Source organism: Zea mays, chromosome 2 (genome assembly GCF_902167145.1).
Source record: "Zea mays cultivar B73 chromosome 2, Zm-B73-REFERENCE-NAM-5.0, whole genome shotgun sequence".
NCBI classification, from domain to species: Eukaryota; Viridiplantae; Streptophyta; class Magnoliopsida; order Poales; family Poaceae; genus Zea; species Zea mays.
In genome coordinates, this window is record NC_050097.1 from 44,179,761 (window position 1) to 44,202,486 (window position 22,726).

General features: G+C 50.9%; 2 protein-coding genes across 2 annotated transcripts; one reads left to right on the forward strand and one right to left on the reverse strand.

The window, feature by feature from the left end:
• Nucleotides 1-295: 295 nt before the first annotated feature.
• On the forward strand, nt 296-2,302 carry LOC107546770 (Pectinesterase 5). Its single transcript, NM_001322852.1, has 2 exons — nt 296-1,294; nt 1,372-2,302. The coding sequence occupies exons 1-2, from the start codon at nt 301-303 to the stop codon at nt 2,064-2,066; spliced, it is 1,689 nt and encodes a 562-aa protein (NP_001309781.1). The 5' UTR covers nt 296-300; the 3' UTR covers nt 2,067-2,302.
• On the reverse strand, nt 2,296-4,631 carry LOC100383094 (Galactose mutarotase-like superfamily protein). The gene is made up of 5 exons (NM_001175765.1): nt 4,358-4,631; nt 4,208-4,257; nt 3,394-3,517; nt 3,130-3,237; nt 2,296-3,034 (listed from the first exon to the last, which is right to left on the reverse strand). The coding sequence occupies exons 1-5, from the start codon at nt 4,536-4,538 to the stop codon at nt 2,412-2,414; spliced, it is 1,086 nt and encodes a 361-aa protein (NP_001169236.1). The 5' UTR covers nt 4,539-4,631; the 3' UTR covers nt 2,296-2,411.
• Nucleotides 4,632-22,726: the final 18,095 nt, after the last annotated feature.

The following is a 22,726-nucleotide window of genomic DNA, read 5'->3' on the forward strand; positions in this document are numbered from 1 at the left end:
GCTCATCACAATACCGTTTGTCCTCCAGAATTAGCACAGCCCATTTTAGAAAAGGTGCTACAAGACACTGAAACGTAAAAGAGCTACCCAAATATCCAGAACGGAAAACCTATTGACCACGTCCTTTACCTCTCAAATAGACGATGCTCTTCTGCACGTCAAAATATAGCGACTCCCAACGAACACGGGCCGCCACACAACATTGAAACCATGCATCCACGTCCGTACGCAGCCATTTGATCGTCATGGTCGCTATAAATTTGCTCCCCGTCCGATTCAACAACAAGCTTGTGGCCCAAGATGGCAAATGCTCTCCTAGGTGGCCTGTGGGCGATCGTCGTCGTCGCGGTGGTCGTCGGCGTTGTCGCCACCGTCACCCACTCCGGCAAGAAGGCCGGCGACGACTTCACCGTCCCGGGGGAAGCCTCCATTGCCACGTCCGGCAAGTCGGTCGAGTCCCTGTGCGCGCCCACGTTGTACAAGGAGTCGTGTGAGAAGACGCTCTCCCAGGCCACCAATGGCACCGAGAACCCCAAGGAGGTGTTCCACAGCGTTGCCAAGGTGGCGCTGGAGTCGGTGAAAACAGCGGTCGAGCAGTCCAAGACGATCGGCGAGGCTAAGGCCAGCGACTCCATGACCGAGAGCGCGCGAGAGGACTGCAAGAAGCTCCTCGAGGACGCCGTTGACGACCTCAGGGGCATGCTCGAGATGGCCGGCGGCGACATCAAGGTGCTTATCAGCCGGTCCGACGACCTCGAGACATGGCTCACGGGCGTCATGACGTTCATGGACACCTGCATCGACGGCTTCGTCGACGAGAAGCTCAAGGCCGACATGCACACCGTGCTGCGCAACGCCACCGAGCTCAGCAGCAACGCGCTCGCCATCACCAACAGCCTCGGCGGGATCCTGAAGAAGCTGGACCTCGGCATGTTCAAGAAGGACTCGCGTCGCCGGCTCCTGTCGGAGCAGGACGAAAAAGGCTGGCCAGTGTGGATGAGGTCGCCGGAGAGAAAGCTCCTGGCGGCGGGCAACCAGCCTAAGCCGAACGCGGTGGTGGCCAAGGACGGCAGCGGCCAGTTCAAGACCATCCAGCAGGCTGTGGACGCCATGCCCAAGGGCCAGCAGGGGAGGTACGTCATCTACGTGAAGGCCGGCCTCTACGACGAGATCGTCATGGTCCCCAAGGACAAGGTCAACGTCTTCATGTACGGCGACGGGCCCAAGCAAAGCCGCGTGACCGGCCGCAAGAGCTTCGCTGACGGCATCACCACCATGAAGACCGCCACATTCTGTGAGCGAGCCTTCTTCTTCACCACCATTTTATATGTACATAGACGTGCCAGGAACTTTATGGATATGGATTGGCAGCCGTCGAGGCGTCCGGGTTCATCTGCAAGAACATGGGCTTCCACAACACGGCCGGCGCGGAGAGGCACCAGGCGGTGGCGCTCCGCGTTCAGGGAGACCTCGCGGCGTTCTACAACTGCCGGTTCGACGCGTTCCAGGACACGCTGTACGTGCACGCCCGGCGCCAGTTCTTCCGCAACTGCGTCATCTCCGGCACCATTGACTTCATCTTCGGCAACTCGGCGGCGGTGTTCCAGAACTGCCTCATCGTCACGCGGCGGCCCATGGACAACCAGCAGAACTCGGTGACCGCGCACGGCCGCACGGACCCCAACATGAAGTCGGGGCTCGTCATCCAGAACTGCCGCCTGGTGCCCGACCAGAAGCTCTTCCCCGACCGCTTCAAGATCCCCTCGTACCTGGGCCGACCCTGGAAGGAGTTCTCGCGCCTCGTCATCATGGAGAGCACCATCGCCGACTTCATCAAGCCCGAGGGCTACATGCCCTGGAACGGCGACTTCGGCATCAAGACGCTCTACTACGCCGAGTACAACAACCGCGGCCCCGGCGCCGGCACCAGCAAGAGGGTCACCTGGCCTGGGTTCCACGTCATCGGCCGGAAGGACGCCGAGCAGTTCACCGCCGGGCCGTTCATCGACGGCGGGTTGTGGCTCAAGTTCACCGGCACGCCGCACATCCTCGGGTTCAAGTTCTAAAGACCGCATGCATGGCATGGTATATACAGCACACGCTAGGGAGGTGGTACATACATGTTTGTACCTGAGGTGTCGCAGGACAGGAGGGCTAACGTTTGTACCTTTACCCTTTTTTTCTTTTCTTTTTGATTCCTTTGGTTGTTTCTCTTGGTGAAAATTTTCAGGAAACGAAAAATATTTTGGACAGTGATCTGTTGCGTCATTGATTAATGCATAGTTTGTGTGTTTTAAAAAAATCCACTGACTCTGTTGTTGCAGGGCAGCTGATCAAACCCTCAGTATTCGCCTAGGTACGTCTCAAACACCAATAACGAACGTTGTACATCAAACCAAACCATGCACCTGCTAGAACGAGAACTTGAAGACCATGTCGTGCTTGTACTCCTGTCCGGGCAACAGGGTCTGAGACGGGAACTCGGGGTGGTTCACTGCGTCCACGTACCCCATGGTCTCCAGCGTGAACCCGGCGTACTGGTCGTACACCCCGCCGCCCTTCCCCTGGGTGTGGTTGAGCCAGTTCCCGGTGTAGAGCTGCACGGTGGCCTGGTTCGCCCACAGCTCCACCGCCCTGCCGGACGCGCCGTCCCGGACCTGCGCCACGGGCCGCATCCCTTCCCCGTCGACGACGTAGTTGGCGTCGTACCCGACGACCTTCCCGCCCGTGACCTGGCGGATGCGCGCGCCGATGGGCGTGGGCGTCCGGAAGTCCAGCGGCGTGCCGGCGACGGGCGCGACGCGCCCCGACGAAGGCAGGAGCTCCTCGTCCAGCACGGCGTACCGCGACGCGTGCAGCCGGAGCTCGTGGCCCAGGACGTCCCCGCTGCCCTGCCCGCCCAGGTTCCAGTACGCGTGCAGCAGCAGGTTCACCGGCGTCGCCCTGTCCAGCGCCGTCGCGCTCATGTGCACGCCCAGCGTGTACGGGCCCGACACCCGGTACGTCACGTACGCGTCGAGGTTCCCGGGGAAACCTGCTCACCATAAATAAAGATTCCCGTTGACGGACGCTACTCGATCGAGCTCACAAGAGCTGTTAATTAAAGCCTTTTGGTTAATTTGGGCGTACCTTGCTCTCCGTCGAAGCTGTGGTAGTACAGGGTGACGTATGGGGAGTCGCCGCCGCCGACATACTCCTTCACCGTCCAGACGCTTTTGCTGAACGCTGTGCCACCACCTGGATGCACGAACAGATGCAGGTGAATGAGTGAACGATCTCGCTCCCATGTCATGAACAGCGGTGGAAGTGGAACTCGATTACTCGAGGACTGATCCATCACGGACGGTTGGAGCAGAGCAATCCTCTGGCTCTGGGTGTAGGCACGAACCGTACCGTGAATCGTGTTCCTGCCGTCGTTTCGTTGCAGGTGGTAGACTTTCCCGTCGAGGACGAACCGGCCCCTCGATATCCGCTGAGCCACGCGGCCGGTTATCGGTCCAAAGTAAGAAGTGTCGTTCTGCGTGGGAAGAACAACTTTAAGCCGCTGTTGTGTGTTGAAAAATTCAGCAGCGTGCCATAGCCATAGGCTCCATTCACATGATGCGTATCGACACTTGCACGGTCTCGCTTATTTTTTTTCCCCCTCGAGAAGAGAGAGAGAGAGAGAGAGAGAGAGAGAGAGAGAGAGAGAGAGAGAGAGAGAGAGAGAGAGAGAGAGAGAGAGAGAGCATGATCTCGAGTGATCTTTGTCAGTTTTAAATTAGGGGAAGATAGCGATGGAGTGCCATCCTGTACAGCACAGATCACAATGTGATAATAATCATTTCCTTCCAGTTCCCCTTAATTTTCTTTTCTACAAAAGTTCGGTTGGTGGCCTAATATTCTAGCTCTAGCTCATGCTTGGTTTTCAAAGTCTTGACCGTGGTGCTTGGGATTCTAAAGCTGAACGAGAGAGAGTAAATGAGGGAGAATAGTAAAGAAGAAGAAAAAAATGAAGTCGCTATGTTTGGAGAGCGACCGACGACTGCGAAGTTTGTTAATTAGAGAGGTGGAATTCGCTGACGAACAGAACTAGTGCAGAGTGAAAAATGAAGAAGAAAAGACGCAAACTAAATGCAACACACGTGCTATCGATCTATGCAGGAGAAAGATCATGGATCGATTGGCTAGAAAAAAGAAACAAGAGACGGTGATCTGCCGAACTTACAAAGTATTCAGCGACGGTATCTCTGCCCAGGACGATATCAGCCAAGTTCCCTGCAAACCCACGAGCACGAACTTAATTTAGCCTGTGCGGCGAGCGAGGGCAGTTGCAGAGGCGACAGCAGCTAGCAGGAAGGGAGAGGACTGCACGGACCTTTGCAGTCGGGAAGGACGACGGACATTAATCGGGCGCCCCAGTTGGTGACCTTGACGGAGAAATCCCCCAGCTTGAGCTCGTACACGCCGACCCTCGCATCGGGGCGGGGGCCGGCGGTGGCCTGCGCGCCCAGGGTGCCCGCGAGGCACAGCAGCGCGAGGAGCTCAACCCTAGCCATTGCCGGGCCAAGGAATTAGCTTAATTGCTGAGACAGGTTGCCAGGAAGGCAGCACAGGTAGGAAGGAAGGGCGAAGAGCGAAGAGAAAGGGGGTGTACGTCGGTCGGTCGATCGTCGGGGCACTCGGCTCTAGATATATTTTCCTCCATCCAATTTTATTTCAGAAAAATCCGGACGGCAGGAACCTCACGGTCACAGGTAAAGCTGTGCTTGAATGATCTGGACGGCATCGGCATTTGAATCTTTTTTCTTCTTATTTCTACTTTTATTTTCTGTCTTATTATATACTTCTGTGCAACAAGGTCTTGGTCAAAGGCGTGGGCTGAGTGGCTGACCCAGCAAGCGTGTGTGCTGGCCCGGGTGCTGTAGCCTGTACTGTACTGCTGCTAATCGACCAGTCCGCCCGGCGTATTTTTCGTTCAGGTTGTCTTGCGCTAGCTAGCGTGCACTATCTCTTAAAATTAACAGTCAATCGTGGACTTTTTCAAAGCTACTCGTTTTCAAAATACAATCTGCATGATACAATTCTGAGATAGAGCCTGGCCTTAGATCATAAATACAAGTAAAAGACAATATATATAAAAAGTCACGAAAAAATGAGGTTTTGCGAATAGTCTATTTCTTGTATTTTTTTTTTACTTTAGCGAAACATATCGAGAGACTCAATCTATACTATCTATTAAGATGCTAATGTAGACCGCTCTCGTCTCCGTCCTCCCACGTCGCGAGAGCCACCTCCCTGCACAATCCGGTCCATGCGTCCTACCCGACGCCGTCGCTCCGCAAACGCCGCGAACCCCGCCGCGACCCACCGTGAACCCCGCCCGACGCTGCAAAAAAAGTGATTCTACGTCTGCGCACGTGTTTATGAGAAATCTATCTTCGCCGACAAAGAACACGACTCTATTAGCCAACCTCCCTCCACTTCGCTGTTTGTTTCTTCCAATTGTCCACATCCAAACCGGCGGCCAGCAGGTGTTCATTCCACTCACACACGGCTGCTTCTTGCCCCTCCTTGCCGCAGGTATTACTACAGATGCACGTACAAGGACAACATGAGCTGCCCGGCCACGAAGCAGGTGCAGCAGAAGGACCATAACGACCCGCCATTGTACGCGGTCACTGTGGGGGATAGATATCCACCGGATCCACTAAAGAGATAAAAGACCTCACGAAAGGCCCAAAGGCCCGATAAATCGTAAGGTCGTTCTTTCGTGGGCCTGGGGAAAGACAATCAACGAAGCGGAGAAGACGTAAGACTAGATTGGAGCAAACCCGGACGGCCCACAACGTTGAGCGAGTAAATTGCAACAGAGACCCGACTTTCCCGCGCTGAAGCCCCCATGCAACAGAGCCATGCGAGGATAAGTCGGCAAGGGTTACGTAGGGATAAACTCGAGAGGTTTACTATCTTTCAGCTACTTGTAGCTATCATATCCACGTGTACTGCCCCACGGTCGAGTATATAAGGCCTAGGGGGCACCCCTTCAGAACGATCGACCCTGCTTCACTTTGCCACCCACGAAAACTCTCTGTGCCTTCAATCCAGAGAGCCCTCTTGTAACCACGCTCATATACTCACCAGGACGTAGGGTGTTACGCGCTTCTAAGCGGCCCGAACCTGCAAATCTTGTCCATTGTTCCTCGTGCGATCGGCACGAACCATTTTGCTACAGTCGTTGACACCGTCCTACTCCTAAAAACACCTTGAGGGGCAACCCCGGGTGTGCGGTCGGACCCAAAACACCGACAGCTGGCGCGCCAGGTAGGGGGTGTGTCGACGATCCAAGCTAGCTCAATGGTCGTCACCTTCCACAGCAAGATCACCGTGCGTCCCGGATCTGTATTCTGCTTCGGGACAATCTCATCTGTAGCGGATGAAGAGGGAATTCTACACCGCCTCGCGGATCTGCCGGAAAAGAAGTCTCCTCCAACAAACTCCGAAAATGCTGGAAAGACGCTACCTCCGGCTCTTCGGAAAAAGATTATCTCCGGGAAGGCTGGAGCTGGAAGCTCGCTGACCCGGAAGACTCCGCTGTCTACTTCCCCGACGAAGGAATGGACACGGATCGCGAGGAAGAAGGAGACCAGGGAAAAGCAAGACGTTCTTTCCGTTCCTCTGGCCTCAAAGGAGAACGGAAAGAAAGTCGTCACGACAGCAGCACCGTTCTACCCCGACGTCCTCTTCATCGGAAGAGTGGAGTCACCCGCCATCTCTGACGACGAACCGACCGTGCCTGGAGAAGAACCACCTCAACGAGAATCCCGCCGACGGAGGAACCGACGCAGGAACGTTCGACGACATCACGCAGCCGGAGAACGGGATCCGGAGCAGCCTGTCTCACGAGACGATGTCTCGGAGATAGGAGAAACTCCGGAAGAACGCGTCTTCAGGGAACGAAGGAACTCCCGACGACGTGATCGCCGACGGACTCAGGAGCAAGCCGAGCAGGATGCGAGGCAACGCCGGGAGAACCCGCTCTTCGGGCGCAACCTGAACCCCGACTTCACTCGAGCTATGAACACGCCAAGCGAAGTCGGAGGCGTTCTAGCGGATAGCAGACGGACTTCCTCGAACTCCCGACGCCGAGGGATACCGACGCCTGTTCACTCAGGCGGCCAACCATCTTCTACCGCTCGCTCACCCGCCGAACGATTTGCGACACGCCATCAACAGTCGCCGAGACGCGCGAAGCTCTATCAATGCTTCGCGCGAACGGCGGCACGAGAACGAAATTCGCCGTCGGGAGGAGTATGACCGAGATCATGGCTTCCCGACTCAAAGCCAGGCCACCCGAACTGAGTCGGCAACAGCTTCAACTGGCGGTACCACCCGGGGACGATCGAGGAACCACTACCACCACTCCCCTCCCCAGGACAGACGTCATCCCCGACGACAGGAGGACACGTGCGGAGTATCCGCTCTTACTCCGCGCCTTAGGGCCATCCAATGGCCTCCCAACTTCAAGGTATCCAATGTCGACAAATATGAACCTAAGCAGGATCCAGGGGGTTGGTTAGCCGTCTACACCATCGCTGCTCGGGCTGCCAGAGCATCCGAAGACGTCATGACCGCGTATCTGCCCATCGTCCTTGGGCAAGACGCGCTGCAGTGGCTACGACATCTACCCCGACACTGCATCGACAACTGGGAAGACTTCAGTCGACGTTTCACCGCCAACTTCCAGTCTCTCTCCGACAAGCCAGCGCAACCATGGGACCTCAAATCCATCAAGCGCCGGGGGGATGAGACTCTCCGGTCATACCTTAAAAGGTTCCAGACCATGAGAAACCGCATCCCCGAGGTCACGGAGGCGGCCGTGATCGAGGACTTCTACAGAGGATCTAATGACTCAGCTTTCGTCCGAGCCATACTACAAAAGGCGCCGACTACCTCCGAGGAGCTGTTCCGGGAAGCCGACCTCTACATCACCGCCGACGAGCGGGCCCAGGATCTCATTGGAGGAGCAAAGCCTGCACCGGTAGCACCACGACGTGATGCGAACCAGCCATCCGACAAACGCTGGGAGAAGAGGCCTCGAGAAGAAGTACACGCCGCTGGACCACCCGCCTCTCGCGCCCGAGGAGGACCTCGTGGAGGCGAGCGCACGCTGGACGACATCCTCGACGCCCAGTGCCCGTACCACAAGGACATGCGCCACACTCTTCGAAACTGCCGGGACTTCAAGCACTCCGTCGGGCACGGCCGACCCTTCCAACCTCTACCGCCTCCTCCGCCGAGGGGAGGACCAGATGAACCACGGCAGCCCCATCGGCAGGAGGAGGGGGAGGAGGAGCTTTCCCACGCGTTGACAGGGAGGTCAACGTCATCTTCGGCGGACACGGGTCGCAGGAGAACAAAAGACAACAAAAGCTCAACGACCGCCAGATACTGGTGGCAACCACCGGTCCTCCCGCCCCATACCGGTGGTCGGAGCACCCGATTACTTTCGCTCGGGAGGATCAATGGCTCAACTTCGACCATCCAGGCAAATACCCGCTTCTCGTCGATCCGGTGATCCGAGAAAGCCGGGTAAAGAAAGTGCTAGTGGACGGGGGGAGTAGCATCAACGTCACCTTCCCCCGTACGCTCCAAGGCTTGGGAATTCACCTCAAAGAGCTCCACGAGTCAGACACTCCTTTCTTCGGCATCGTGCCGACGGAAGGGGAATACCCGCTGGGCCACATCTACATGCCGGTCACCTTCGAGACTCCGGATAACTACAGAACCGAGTTCCTGAGGTTCGAGGTGGCGAGCTTCGACTGCGGGTACAACGCCATCATCGGGAGGCCGGGGCTGGCCAAATTCATGGCCATCCCGCACTATACATATATGATACTGAAGATGCCAGGACCGCAAGGAATCATAACTGTGCGCGCCGACTTCCAAGGCGCCGCAGAATGTTTCCGAGTGGCCATCCAAGCAGCCCTCACCACCAAGCCGTCAACGGTTCCTTCTACACCGGCGAACTCTAAGCCTGAGGAAGACCTCGCCGTACCGGCAAACGAAGCTCAGGCCGCGACCTCTATGCGGCCGACTGAAGAAACCAAGCGGATCAACCTGGGGTTTGCTGATGAGCGCAAGACGGCCATCATCAGCTCCAGTTTGAATGACAAATAGGAAAGCGCGCTCGTCCAGTTCCTGCAAGATAACCGAGACGTATTCGCATGGCAACCTGCGGATATGCCGGGAGTCCCGAGGGAGTTGGCCGAGCACAAATTGAAAGTCTATCATCAGGCGAGGCCGATCCGGCAAAAGCTGCGTCGTTTCACGCCCGACAAGAGAGAGGCCATTCGTGCCGAGTTAGCTCGCTTGGTCGCGGCTGGATTTATTAGAGAAGTATTACACCCCGAGTGGTTAGCCAACCCTGTTCTTGTACTCAAAAAGAATAAAGTGGATTGGCGCATGTGCTTCGACTATACTGATCTCAACAAACACTGTCCGAAGGATCCCTTCGGGCTCCCGAGGATAGATCAGGTGGTGGATTCCACCGCTGGGTGTTCTGTGCTGTCTTTCTTAGATTGCTATTCCGGGTATCATCAGATTAGTTTGGCAAAAGAAGACGAGGAAAAAAACGGCATTCATCACCCCGTTTGGTGCTTTCTGTTATACCTCCATGCCGTTCGGCCTCAAAAACGCTGGAGCGACTTATCAGAGAGCCATTCAAACATGCTTAGCCGATCACTGGGGCAAGCGTGTGGAGGCTTACGTAGATGACGTGGTGATCAAAACGGAGAATCCGGAAAACTTCATCGAAGACTTACAGCTGGTTTTCAACAGCCTGAGAAGATATAGATGGAAGCTCAATCCTGAAAAATGTGTTTTCGGGGTACCAGCAGGAAAGTTGCTCGGATTTATTGTCAGCCACCGGGGAATTGAGGCTAATCCAGATAAGATTGAAGCTATCATGAAGATGGAAGCTCCTCGGTCGCAAAAGAAGGTTCAGCGACTCACTGGATGTATGGCAGCCCTGAGCAGATTTATATCCAGGCTGGGAGAAAAAGGTCTGCCATTTTACAAACTACTCAAGAAGGTGGATAAGTTTCAATGGACTTCAGAAGCACAAGAAGCTCTAGACGCACTGAATAAATTCCTGACAACACCACCAGTACTAAAACCGCCCCGGCGAGCTACGCCGACTCAACCGGCTGAAGATTTACTGCTATATATCTCTTGCACGACTCACGTGGTAAGCACTGCGTTGGTAGTCGAGCGAGTGGAAGAAGGGCATGCCTATCCGGTACAACATCCTGTTTACTTCATCAGTGAGGTTCTAGGCCCATCAAAGAAAAAGTATCCTCAGGTTCAGAAGCTATTATATGCAGTACTTCTAACTGCCCGCAAGCTGCGTCACTACTTTGACGATCACAAAGTCATAGTAGTTACTGGTTTTCCAATAGGGGACATTCTTCACAACAAGGAAGCCATTGGCCGAATAGCCAAGTGGGCTTGCGAGTTGGGATCCCATGATATCGAGTTCCGACCTCGCACTGCCATCAAAACTCAAGCACTGGTCGATTTTGTATCAGAGTGGACAGAACAGCAAGTTCCAGACAATCCAGAAACGATAGAAGTATGGCGAATGTATTTTGATGGCTCGCTGAAGCTGCAGGGAGCAGGAGCAGGGATTCTCTTCACTGCACCGGGAGGCGAACACCTCAAGTATGCTCTCTAGCTGCTATTCCCGGCCTCTAACAACGCAGCCGAGTATGAAGCCTTGATACACGGATTAAACATCGCCATATCACTGGGCGTCAAAAGATTGATGGTATATGGAGATTCTCTGGTAGTCATCAGCCAGATAAACAAAGAATGGGATTGTTCAAGTGATTCAATGGGAAAATACTGCGCTGTCGTCCGAAAGCTGGAAGATAAATTCGAGAGTCTGGAATTTCATCATATAGAAAGAGATCGGAACACGGCGGCCGATGTACTGTCCAAACTCGGATCCGGTCGGACTCAGGTCCCGCCCGGGGTCTTCGTGCAAGGAATTCTTCAGCCGAGTATCTCAATGGATCAAACAGAAGAGTGCAACATCATAAATCAACTCGAGTCAGATTCTGATGACTGGAGACAGCCGATTATTAAGTATATAAAGAACGAAGAAGAACCGAACGACAAGAACTCGGCAGAACGCATTGCCAGACAGTCGGCTCACTACACACTCATTGGGGAGATATTATACAGAAGAGGTGCGTCAGGTGTTCTCATGAAGTGCATTCTCCCGTCCACCGGGAAGCAACTTCTGGAGGAAGTCCATGCTGGGCAATGTGGAATACATGCAGCCTCCAGGACACTAGTCGGGAAGGTCTTCAGGTCAGGATTCTATTGGCCAACAGCAAAGAACGATGCAGCCAAGTTAGTTCAGAGGTGTGAAGCTTGCCAATACCTGTCGAAGCAACAGCACTTGCCCGCACAGCAACTACAGACCATACCAGTAACCTGGCCTTTCGCATGCTAGGGACTGGATATGATTGGACCTTTCAAGAAAGCTCAAGGGGGATATACTCATGTATTGGTGGCGATTGACAAATTCACTAAATGGATAGAGTTCCAGCCCATTGCTTCTTTAACCTCTGCTAAAGCCGTAGAATTCATACAAAGCATAATATTCAGATTCGGGATACCAAACAGTATCATCACTGACTTGGGATCTAATTTCACCAGTTCAGAATTCTTTGACTTCTGCGAGCAAAAGAGCATTCAGATCAAGTACGCATCGGTAGCACATCCAAGAGCCAACGGGCAGGTTGAGCGAGCCAACGGAATGATATTGGAGGCACTCAGGAAAAGGGTCTTCGATAAGAATGAAAAATTCGCAGGAAAATGGATAAGAGAACTACCTTATGTCGTTTGGAGCCTGAGAACCCAACCTAGCCGAGCCCTGCATGGAAACACTCCTTTCTTCATGGTCTATGGGTCGGAGGCAGTGCTACCTGCTGACCTCAAGTTTGGGGCGCCAAGATTGATCTTCGAAAGCATAGCGGAAGCTGAGGCCACCAGGCTGGAGGATATTGATGTACTTGAGGAAGAACGACTGAATGCAGTAATCCAATCAGCACGGTACCAGCAGACTCTAAGGCGCTATCACGATAAGGCTGTGCGGCAACGGTTCTTTTCAGTAGGAGACCTCGTCCTCCGCCGAATTCTAACGGGGGAGGGACGGCACAAGCTATCACCCTTATGGGAAGGACCCTTCATGGTAGCAGAGGTCACTCGGCCCGGATCGTATCGCCTCACCCAGATGGATGGCACAGAAGTTGGGAACTCCTGGAACATAGAGCACCTCAGAAAGTTTTACCCCTAGCTGTATTTCAAAACAGCCGGGGCGACCATGTACTCTGTAAAGTGGAAATATGTCATCAATAAAGATAGATTTCAAAGATACTCGGTTCGTTTACGATTGACTTGCATTCTTACTTAACTCGGGGTGACCACTATGCCCTACAAACAGAGCAATCAACTTAAGTCGGCAACGACTTAAGGCGGTGCGACATGCTCACGCTTACTTAACTCGGGGTGACCACTATGCCCTACAAACGGAGCAATCGACTTAAGTCGGCAACGACTTAAGGCGGTGCAACATGCTCACGCTTACTTAACTCGGGGTGACCACTATGCCCTACAAACGGAGCAATCAACTTAAGTCGGCAACGGCTTAAGGCGGTGCGACATGCTCACACTTACTTAACTCGGGGTGACCACTATGCCCTACAAACGGAGCAATCGACTTAAGTCGGCAACGACTTAAGGCGGTGCAACATGCTCACGCTTACTTAACTCGGGGTGACCACTATGCCCTACAAACGGAGCAATCGACTTAAGTCGGCAACGACTTAAGGCGGTGCAACATGCTCACGCTTACTTAACTCGGGGTGACCACTATGCCCTACAAACGGAGCAATCAACTTAAGTCGGCAACGACTTAAGGCGGTGCGACATGCTCACGCTTACTTAACTCGGGGTGACCACTATGCCCTACAAACGGAGCAATCGACTTAAGTCGGCAACGACTTAAGGCGGTGCAACATGCTCACGCTTACTTAACTCGGGGTGACCACTATGCCCTACAAACGGAGCAATCGACTTAAGTCGGCAACGACTTAAGGCGGTGCAACATGCTGAAAGGGAAATGTGCCTTTGGGCCATTTCTAAGTATTTTGGTGATTGAGTGCAAACACAAGTGCTTAAATGTGAAAATATGCCTAAGGATGATCAAAGTGCAAATCACAAGTTAAGGTATGTTTCTAAGCCTTAGTACATTGGTTTTATGTACTAATATATTTGTCTAAGTGTTAGAAACAGATAGAAGAAGAGAAGAGAAGACTTGGCTGTGTACAGCCAAGGGGCTGCTTCGGTCTGGGGCACCGGACTGTCCGGTGGTGCACCGGACAGTGTCCGGTGGTGCACCGGACAGTGTCCGGTGCGCCAGGCTGCCTCGGCCGAAGAGGCCGCTCTCGGGTTTTTCTCCGGCGACTTCGGCTAAAATTCACCGGACTGTCCGGTGTGCACCGGACTGTCCGGTGAGCCAACGGTCGGCCGGGCCAACGGTCGGCCGCGCGATCGGCGCGCGACACGTGGCCGAGCCAACGGTCGGAAGGAAGCACCGGACTGTCCGGTGTGCACCGGACTGTCCGGTGCGCCAGATCTGCAACGGTCGGCAACGGTCGGCTTCGCTTTTTATGGAAACAAATCGGGCACCGGACAGTGTCCGGTGTGCACCGGACTGTCCGGTGCGCCACGAGACAGAAGGCAAAGATGGCCTTCCAGATTTGTTCCCAACGGCTCCTAGCTGCCTTGGGGCTATAAAAGGGACCCCTTGGCGCATGGAGGAGCACACCAAGCATTCCTACAACTCTTCTAAGCACCAAGACACCAATCTCACGCATTCGTTTCATTGTGATAGCATATAGAGCTCTTGTGGAGTTGTGAACTCTTTGTGTTGCGTTGCGAGCTCTTGTTGCAACTTGTGTGCGTATTGTTGCTCTGATTTTCGAGTCTTGTGTGTGTTGCTCATTCCCACCTTACTCCGTATTTCTTTGTGAACTCAATTGTAAGGGCGAGAGACTCCAAGTTGTGGAGATTCCTCGCAAACGGGAAAAGATCAAAGGAAAGAAAAACACCGTGGTATTCAAGTTGATCATTGGATCACTTGAGAGGAGTTGAGTGCAACTCTCGTCCGTTGGGACGCCACAACGTGGAGTAGGCAAGTTTTGTACTTGGCCGAACCACGGGATAACCACCGTGTCAACTCTGTGATTGCTTTCTTGTGGTTATCGTGTTTTGAGCTCTCTCTAGCCACTTGGCCATACTTGTGCTAACCCTTAACAAGTTTTTGTGGCTTAAGTTTTGAACTTTTACAGGATCACCTATTCACCCCCCCTCTAGGTGCTCTCAATTGGTATCAAAGCCGTTCTCTTCAAGAAAGGGACTAACCGCCCGAAGAGATGGATCCTAAGGGGAAGGGAATTGTGATCAACGACAAGGAGAAGGAGTCCTTCGTCAACGAGCCAAGGGATGACAAGTCCAATGACTCGGGCTCGGGCCACAAGCGAAGAGATGGGAAGAAGAAGAAGACAAGACGCATCAAGGAGATCGTCTACTACGACAGCGATGAGTCCTCTTCTTCCCAAAAGGACGACGACCACGACAAACAAAGGAAACCGGTTAATTCTAACTTTTCTTTTGACTACTCTCGTATTCCGCAAAGTTCAAATTCACATTTGCTTTCCATTCCACTCGGCAAGCCCCCACACTTTGATGGGGAGGACTACGGATTTTGGAGCCACAAAATGCGTAGTCACCTATTCTCTCTCCATCCTAGCATATGGGAGATTGTAGATAGTGGAATGCACTTTAATAGTTCGGATAGTCCTATATTCATTAATGAGCAAATCCATAAGAATGCACAAGCTACTACTGTTCTTCTAGCCTCATTGTGCAGGGATGAATATAATAAAGTGAGTGGCTTGGATAACGCCAAGCAAATCTGGGATACCCTCAAGATCTCTCATGAGGGAAATGACGCTACCTTGCTCACCAAAATGGAGTTGGTGGAGGGCGAGCTTGGACGGTTCGCGATGATAAGGGGCGAGGAGCCAACTCAAACATACAACCGGCTCAAGACCCTTGTCAACAAGATAAGGAGCTATGGAAGCACGCGATGGACGGACCACGACGTCGTCCGCCTAATGCTAAGGTCCTTTACTGTTCTTGATCCTCATTTGGTGAATAATATTCGTGAGAATCCCAGGTACACCAAAATGTCGCCCGAAGAAATTCTTGGAAAATTTGTAAGCGGGCGGATGATGATCAAGGAGGCAAGGTACGTCGATGACGCGTTGAACGGTCCAATCCACGAGCCTCAACCCATTGCTCTCAAGGCATCAAGGAGCAAGGAGGCACTACCAAGCAAGGTGGCGCAAATTGAGGCGGCCGGGCTTAATGATGAAGAAATGGCTCTCATCATTAAGCGATTCAAGACGGTGCTAAAAGGTCGCAATGGACAGCCGAGCAAGACTAAGACCAAGGGGAAGCGATCATGCTTCAAATGCGGTAAGCTTGGTCATTTTATTGCTAACTGTCCTGATAATGAAAGTGACCAGGAAAAGGGAAACAAGAGGGAAAAGAAGAAGCATTATAAGAAGGCAAAGGGTGAGGCGCATCTAGGCAAGGAGTGGGACTCGGATTGCTCCTCGTCCGACTCCGACAATGAAGGACTCGCCGCCACCGCCTTCAACAAATCAACCCTCTTCCCCAACGAGCGTCACACATGCCTTATGGCAAGGGAGAAGAAGGTATGTACTCGCAACTCTACCTATGCTTCTTCAAGTGAGGACGAATCTAGTGATGAGGATGAGGTAGATTATTCATGTTTGTTCAAGGGCTTAGATAGATCTAAGATAGACAAAATTAATGAATTAATTGATGCCTTGAATGAAAAGAATATACTTTTAGAAAAGCAAGAGGATTTATTGTATGAAGAGCATGATAAATTTGTTGAGGCACAAAAATCCTATGCTTTAGAAGTTAAAAGAAATGAAATGCTTTCTTTTGAACTATCTACTTGTCATGAAACCATTTCTACTTTGAAAGGTGTCAACAATGATTTGAATGCTAAATTAGAAGTAGCAAATAACTCAACAACTTGTGTAGAAAATGTTGCTATTTGCAATAGATGTAAAGAATTTGATATTGATGCTTGTAGTGAACACATAGCCTCTATTGCAAAGCTAAATAATGAAGTGGCTAGTCTTAATGTCCAACTTAAGACTAGCAAAAGTGAATTTGATAAGTTAAAATTTGCAAGGGATGCCTACACAATAGGAAGACATCCCTCAATTAAGGATGGGCTTGGCTTCAAGAGAGAAGCCAAGAACTTAACAAGCCATAAGGCTCCCATTCCCGCCAAGGAGAAAGGGAAGGCCCCTATGGCTACTAGTGCTAAAAGGAACCATGCATTTTTGTATCATGATAGAAGACAAACTAGAAATGTAAGTCATGATGCTTTTGATTCATATGTTTATGATTCTCATGCCATGTTTGCTCCTAGTTCCTCTTATGTGGGTGATAGAAATGTTACTAGGAGAAATGTTGTTCCTAAAAGAAATGCTATTCATCATGTGCCTAGAAAGAATGTTATTCATGCTCCTAGGAAAGTAGTAAATGAACCTTCCACAATTTATTATGCTTTAAATGCTTCCTTTGCTATTTGTAGAAAGGATAAGAAAATTGTTGCTAGGAAGTTAGGGGCAAAATGCAAGGGAGACAAAACTTGCATTTGGGTCCCTAAGGATATTTGTGCTAACCTTGTAGGACCCAACATGAGTTGGGTACCTAAAACCCAAGCCTAAATTTGCCTTGCAGGTTTATGCATCCGGGGGTTCAAGCTGGATTATCGACAGCGGATGCACAAACCATATGACGGGGGAGAAGAAGATGTTCACCTCCTACGTCAAAAATAAGGATTCCCAAGATTCAATTATATTCGGTGATGGGAATCAAGGCAAGGTAAAAGGGTTAGGTAAAATTGCGATTTCTAATGAGCATTCTATCTCTAATGTATTTTTAGTAGAGAGTCTCGGATATAATTTGCTATCTGTTAGTCAATTATGTCATATGGGGTATAACTGTCTGTTTACAAATATAGATGTGTCTGTCTTTAGAAGAAGTGATGGTTCACTAGCTTTTAAGGGTGTATTAGACGGCAAACTTTATTTAGTTGATTTTGCAAAAGAAGAGGCCGGTCTAGATGCATGCTTAATGGCTAAGACTTGCATGGGCTGGCTGTGGCATCGCCGCTTAGCACATGTGGGGATGAAGAACCTTCACAAGCTTCTAAAGGGAGAACACGTGATAGGTCTAACCAATGTTCAATTCGAAAAAGATAGACCTTGTGCAGCTTGTCAAGCAGGGAAACAGGTGGGAGGAGCGCATCACAGCAAGAATGTGATGACCACTTCAAGACCCCTGGAGCTGCTGCATATGGACCTCTTCGGACCCGTCGCCTATCTAAGCATAGGGGGAAGTAAGTATGGTCTAGTTATTGTAGATGATTTTTCCCGCTTCACTTGGGTGTTCTTTTTGCAGGATAAGTCTGAAACCCAAGGGACCCTCAAGCGCTTTCTCAGGAGAGCTCAAAATGAGTTTGAGCTCAAGGTGAAGAAGATAAGGAGCGACAACGGGTCCGAGTTCAAGAACCTTCAAGTGGAGGAGTTCCTTGAAGATGAAGGGATCAAGCACGAGTTCTCCGCTCCCTACACACCACAGCAAAATGGTGTGGTAGAGAGGAAGAACAGGACGCTCATCGACATGGCAAGGACGATGCTAGGAGAGTTCAAGACCCCCGAGTGCTTTTGGACGGAAGCCGTGAACACGGCTTGCCACGCCATCAACAGGGTCTACCTTCATCGCCTCCTCAAGAAGACGTCGTATGAGCTAATAACCGGTAACAAACCCAATGTATCGTACTTTCGTGTATTTGGGAGTAAATGCTACATTCTAGTGAAGAAGGGTAGAAATTCTAAGTTTGCTCCCAAAGCTGTAGAAGGGTTTTTATTAGGTTATGACTCAAATACAAAGGCGTATAGAGTCTTCAACAAATCATCGGGTATGGTTGAAGTCTCTAGCGACGTTGTATTTGATGAGACTAATGGCTCTCCAAGAGAGCAAGTTGTTGATTGTGATGATGTAGATGAAGAAGATGTTCCGACGGCCGCTATACGGACCATGGCGATTGGAGAAGTACGGCCACAGGAACAAGATGAACGAGATCAACCTTCTTCCTCAACTATGGTGCATTCCCCAACCGAAGATGACGAACAGGTACCTCAAGTGGAGGCGCTCGATCAAGGGGGAGCACAAGATAATCATGTGATGGAGGAAGAAGTGCAACCGGCACCTCCAACCCAAGTTCGAGCGATGATTCAAAGGGATCATCCCGTCGACCAAATTCTGGGTGACATTAGCAAGGGAGTAACTACTCGATCTCGATTAGTTAATTTTTGTGAGCATTACTCCTTTGTCTCTTCTATTGAGCCTTTCAGGGTAGAAGAGGCCTTGCTAGATCCGGACTGGGTGTTGGCCATGCAAGAGGAGCTCAACAACTTCAAGCGCAATGAAGTTTGGACGCTGGTGCCTCGTCCGAAGCAAAATGTTGTGGGAACCAAGTGGGTGTTCCGCAACAAACAGGACGAGCACGGGGTGGTGACGAGGAACAAGGCTCGACTTGTGGCAAAAGGTTATGCCCAAGTCGCAGGTTTGGACTTTGAGGAGACTTTTGCTCCTGTGGCTAGGCTAGAGTCAATTCGAATCTTGCTAGCATATGCCGCTCACCATTCTTTCAGGTTGTACCAAATGGATGTGAAGAGCGCTTTCCTCAACGGGCCAATCAAGGAGGAGGTGTACGTGGAGCAACCCCCTGGCTTCGAGGATGAACGGTACCCCGACCATGTGTGTAAGCTCTCTAAGGCGCTCTATGGACTTAAGCAAGCCCCAAGAGCATGGTATGAATGCCTTAGAGACTTTTTACTTGCTAATGCTTTCAAGGTTGGGAAGGCCGATCCAACTCTTTTTACAAAGACATGTGATGGTGATTTGTTTGTGTGCCAAATTTATGTCGATGACATAATATTTGGTTCTACTAACCAAAAGTCTTGTGAAGAGTTTAGCAGGGTGATGACGCAGAAATTCGAGATGTCGATGATGGGCGAGTTGAACTACTTCCTTGGGTTCCAAGTGAAGCAACTCAAGGACGGCACCTTCATCTCCCAAACGAAGTACACGCAAGATCTGCTAAAGCGGTTTGGGATGAAGGACGCCAAGCCCGCAAAGACGCCGATGGGAACCGACGGACACACCGACCTCAACAAAGGAGGTAAGTCCGTTGATCAAAAAGCATACCGGTCAATGATAGGTTCTTTGCTTTACTTATGTGCTAGTAGACCGGATATTATGCTTAGCGTATGCATGTGTGCTAGATTTCAATCCAATCCTAAGGAGTGTCACTTAGTGGCGGTGAAGCGAATTCTTAGATATTTGGTTGCTACGCCTTGCTTCGGGCTCTGGTATCCAAAGGGGTCTACCTTTGACTTAGTTGGATACTCAGACTCCGACTATGCTGGATGTAAGGTCGATAGGAAGAGTACATCGGGGACGTGCCAATTCTTAGGAAGGTCCCTGGTGTCATGGAACTCTAAGAAACAAACATCCGTTGCCCTATCCACCGCTGAGGCCGAGTATGTTGCCGCAGGACAGTGTTGCACGCAACTACTTTGGATGAGGCAAACCCTCCGGGACTTTGGCTACAATCTGAGCAAAGTCCCACTCCTATGTGACAATGAGAGTGCTATCCGCATGGCGGAGAATCCTGTTGAGCACAGCCGCACAAAGCACATAGACATCCGGCATCACTTTTTGAGAGACCACCAGCAAAAGGGAGATATCGAAGTGTTTCATGTTAGCACCGAGAATCAGCTAGCCGATATCTTCACTAAGCCTCTAGATGAGAAGACCTTTTGCAGGCTGCGTAGTGAGCTAAATGTCTTAGATTCGCGGAACTTGGATTGAATTGTAGCATACATGTGTTTATGCATTTGATCAGGTTCATTCTGCATTTTGTTGCTTATTGTGGTGCTCAAGTTGTACCAACACTCCCTGGACCTCACAAGACCGTTGCAAAGTGATGCACATGTTTAGGGGGAGATGTGTTACAACTTGACCCTTTGAGACTAACCATTTGCTTGAGTTTGCTTGACTTAGTCTTGAAGGAGGATTGAAAGGGAAAAGGTGGACTTGGACCATGAAAGACTTCCACTGCACTCCGATGAGAGGGTAACTAATTCCAAGTTCATCTCATGAAATCTTATTGCCATTTGCTCTTAATTGAAGACTTTGGTGAGGCAATGGGGTTAAAAGGCCAAGATTGATCCCGTTTTGGTGCTTGATGCCAAAGGGGGAGAAAATAAAGGCCAAAGCGATAAATGGATCAGCTACCACTTGAGAGATTTTGAAAATAGTAGGATAGAGTTTTTGTTTTGTCAAAAGCTTTTATTGTCTCTTATTGTCTCTATTGTCAAAAGTTGGCTTCTTGTGGGGAGAAGTATTGAGTATGGGAAATAGGGGGAGTTTTTGAAATCTTTGATCAATCTCTTTTGGAATGACTCTCTTTATGCTTCAACATGTGTGTTTGACTTAGAGATAGAGATTTGAGTTTGATTTGCAAAAACAAACCAAGTGGTGGCAAAGGATGATCCATATATGCCAAAATTGAATCAAAACCAATTTGAGTTTTTATTTGAAGTGATTTTGCACTTGTTCTAGTCGCTTTATGTTGTGTTGGCATAAATCACCAAAAAGGGGGAGATTGAAAGGGAAATGTGCCTTTGGGCCATTTCTAAGTATTTTGGTGATTGAGTGCAAACACAAGTGCTTAAATGTGAAAATATGCCTAAGGATGATCAAAGTGCAAATCACAAGTTAAGGTATGTTTCTAAGCCTTAGTACATTGGTTTTATGTACTAATATATTTGTCTAAGTGTTAGAAACAGATAGAAGAAGAGAAGAGAAGACTTGGCTGTGTACAGCCAAGGGGCTGCTTCGGTCTGGGGCACCGGACTGTCCGGTGGTGCACCGGACAGTGTCCGGTGCGCCAGGCTGCCTCGGCCGAAGAGGCCGCTCTCGGGTTTTTCTCCGGCGACTTCGGCTAAAATTCACCGGACTGTCCGGTGTGCACCGGACTGTCCGGTGAGCCAACGGTCGGCCGGGCCAACGGTCGGCCGCGCGATCGGCGCGCGACACGTGGCCGAGCCAACGGTCGGAAGGAAGCACCGGACTGTCCGGTGTGCACCGGACTGTCCGGTGCGCCAGATCTGCAACGGTCGGCAACGGTCGGCTTCGCTTTTTATGGAAACAAATCGGGCACCGGACAGTGTCCGGTGTGCACCGGACTGTCCGGTGCGCCACGAGACAGAAGGCAAAGATGGCCTTCCAGATTTGTTCCCAACGGCTCCTAGCTGCCTTGGGGCTATAAAAGGGACCCCTTGGCGCATGGAGGAGCACACCAAGCATTCCTACAACTCTTCTAAGCACCAAGACACCAATCTCACGCATTCGTTTCATTGTGATAGCATATAGAGCTCTTGTGGAGTTGTGAACTCTTTGTGTTGCGTTGCGAGCTCTTGTTGCAACTTGTGTGCGTGTTGTTGCTCTGATTTTCGAGTCTTGTGTGTGTTGCTCATTCCCACCTTACTCCATATTTCTTTGTGAACTCAATTGTAAGGGCGAGAGACTCCAAGTTGTGGAGATTCCTCGCAAACGGGAAAAGATCAAAGGAAAGAAAAACACCGTGGTATTCAAGTTGATCATTGGATCACTTGAGAGGAGTTGAGTGCAACTCTCGTCCGTTGGGACGCCACAACGTGGAGTAGGCAAGTTTTGTACTTGGCCGAACCACGGGATAACCACCGTGTCAACTCTGTGATTGCTTTCTTGTGGTTATCGTGTTTTGAGCTCTCTCTAGCCACTTGGCCATACTTGTGCTAACCCTTAACAAGTTTTTGTGGCTTAAGTTTTGAACTTTTACAGGATCACCTATTCACCCCCCCTCTAGGTGCTCTCACATGCTCACGCTTACTTAACTCGGGGTGACCACTATGCCCTACAAACGGAGCAATCGACTTAAGTCGGCGATGACTTAAGGCGGTGCAACATGCTCACGCTTACTCAACTCAGGGTGACCACTATACCCTACTAACGGAGCTATCGGCTAAAGTTGGTGGTAGCTTAAGCCGATGCAGCATACTCACACCTATATAATGCAAGGGATGATTTCCATATCCCACGAACAAATTTCATAATCATCACGCAGCATTACCACAAATCTACGAACTAACAAATTCTGATACAATAAGGGAGTAATCATATCATTCGAATGATAAGCTGATGTCTTCTAACGAATGCTTGATCAAGCTAACTGCGCGCTCAGAGCACGCAAAATGTTTCCCTATTTTTCAATGTTTTTCTCAGGAACGACCGACGAAGAAGGGCGATTCGAGGAATCGGGGGTAGCATTCACATCAGCCTTTATGTCTTCAGGAACAACCACGCCGGGTCTTCTCATCAAGATTCGTCCAGCACGAATAGCCTTGTCCATGGCTTTATCGCGCTGGGCTCTGAGAGTAGCGGCAGT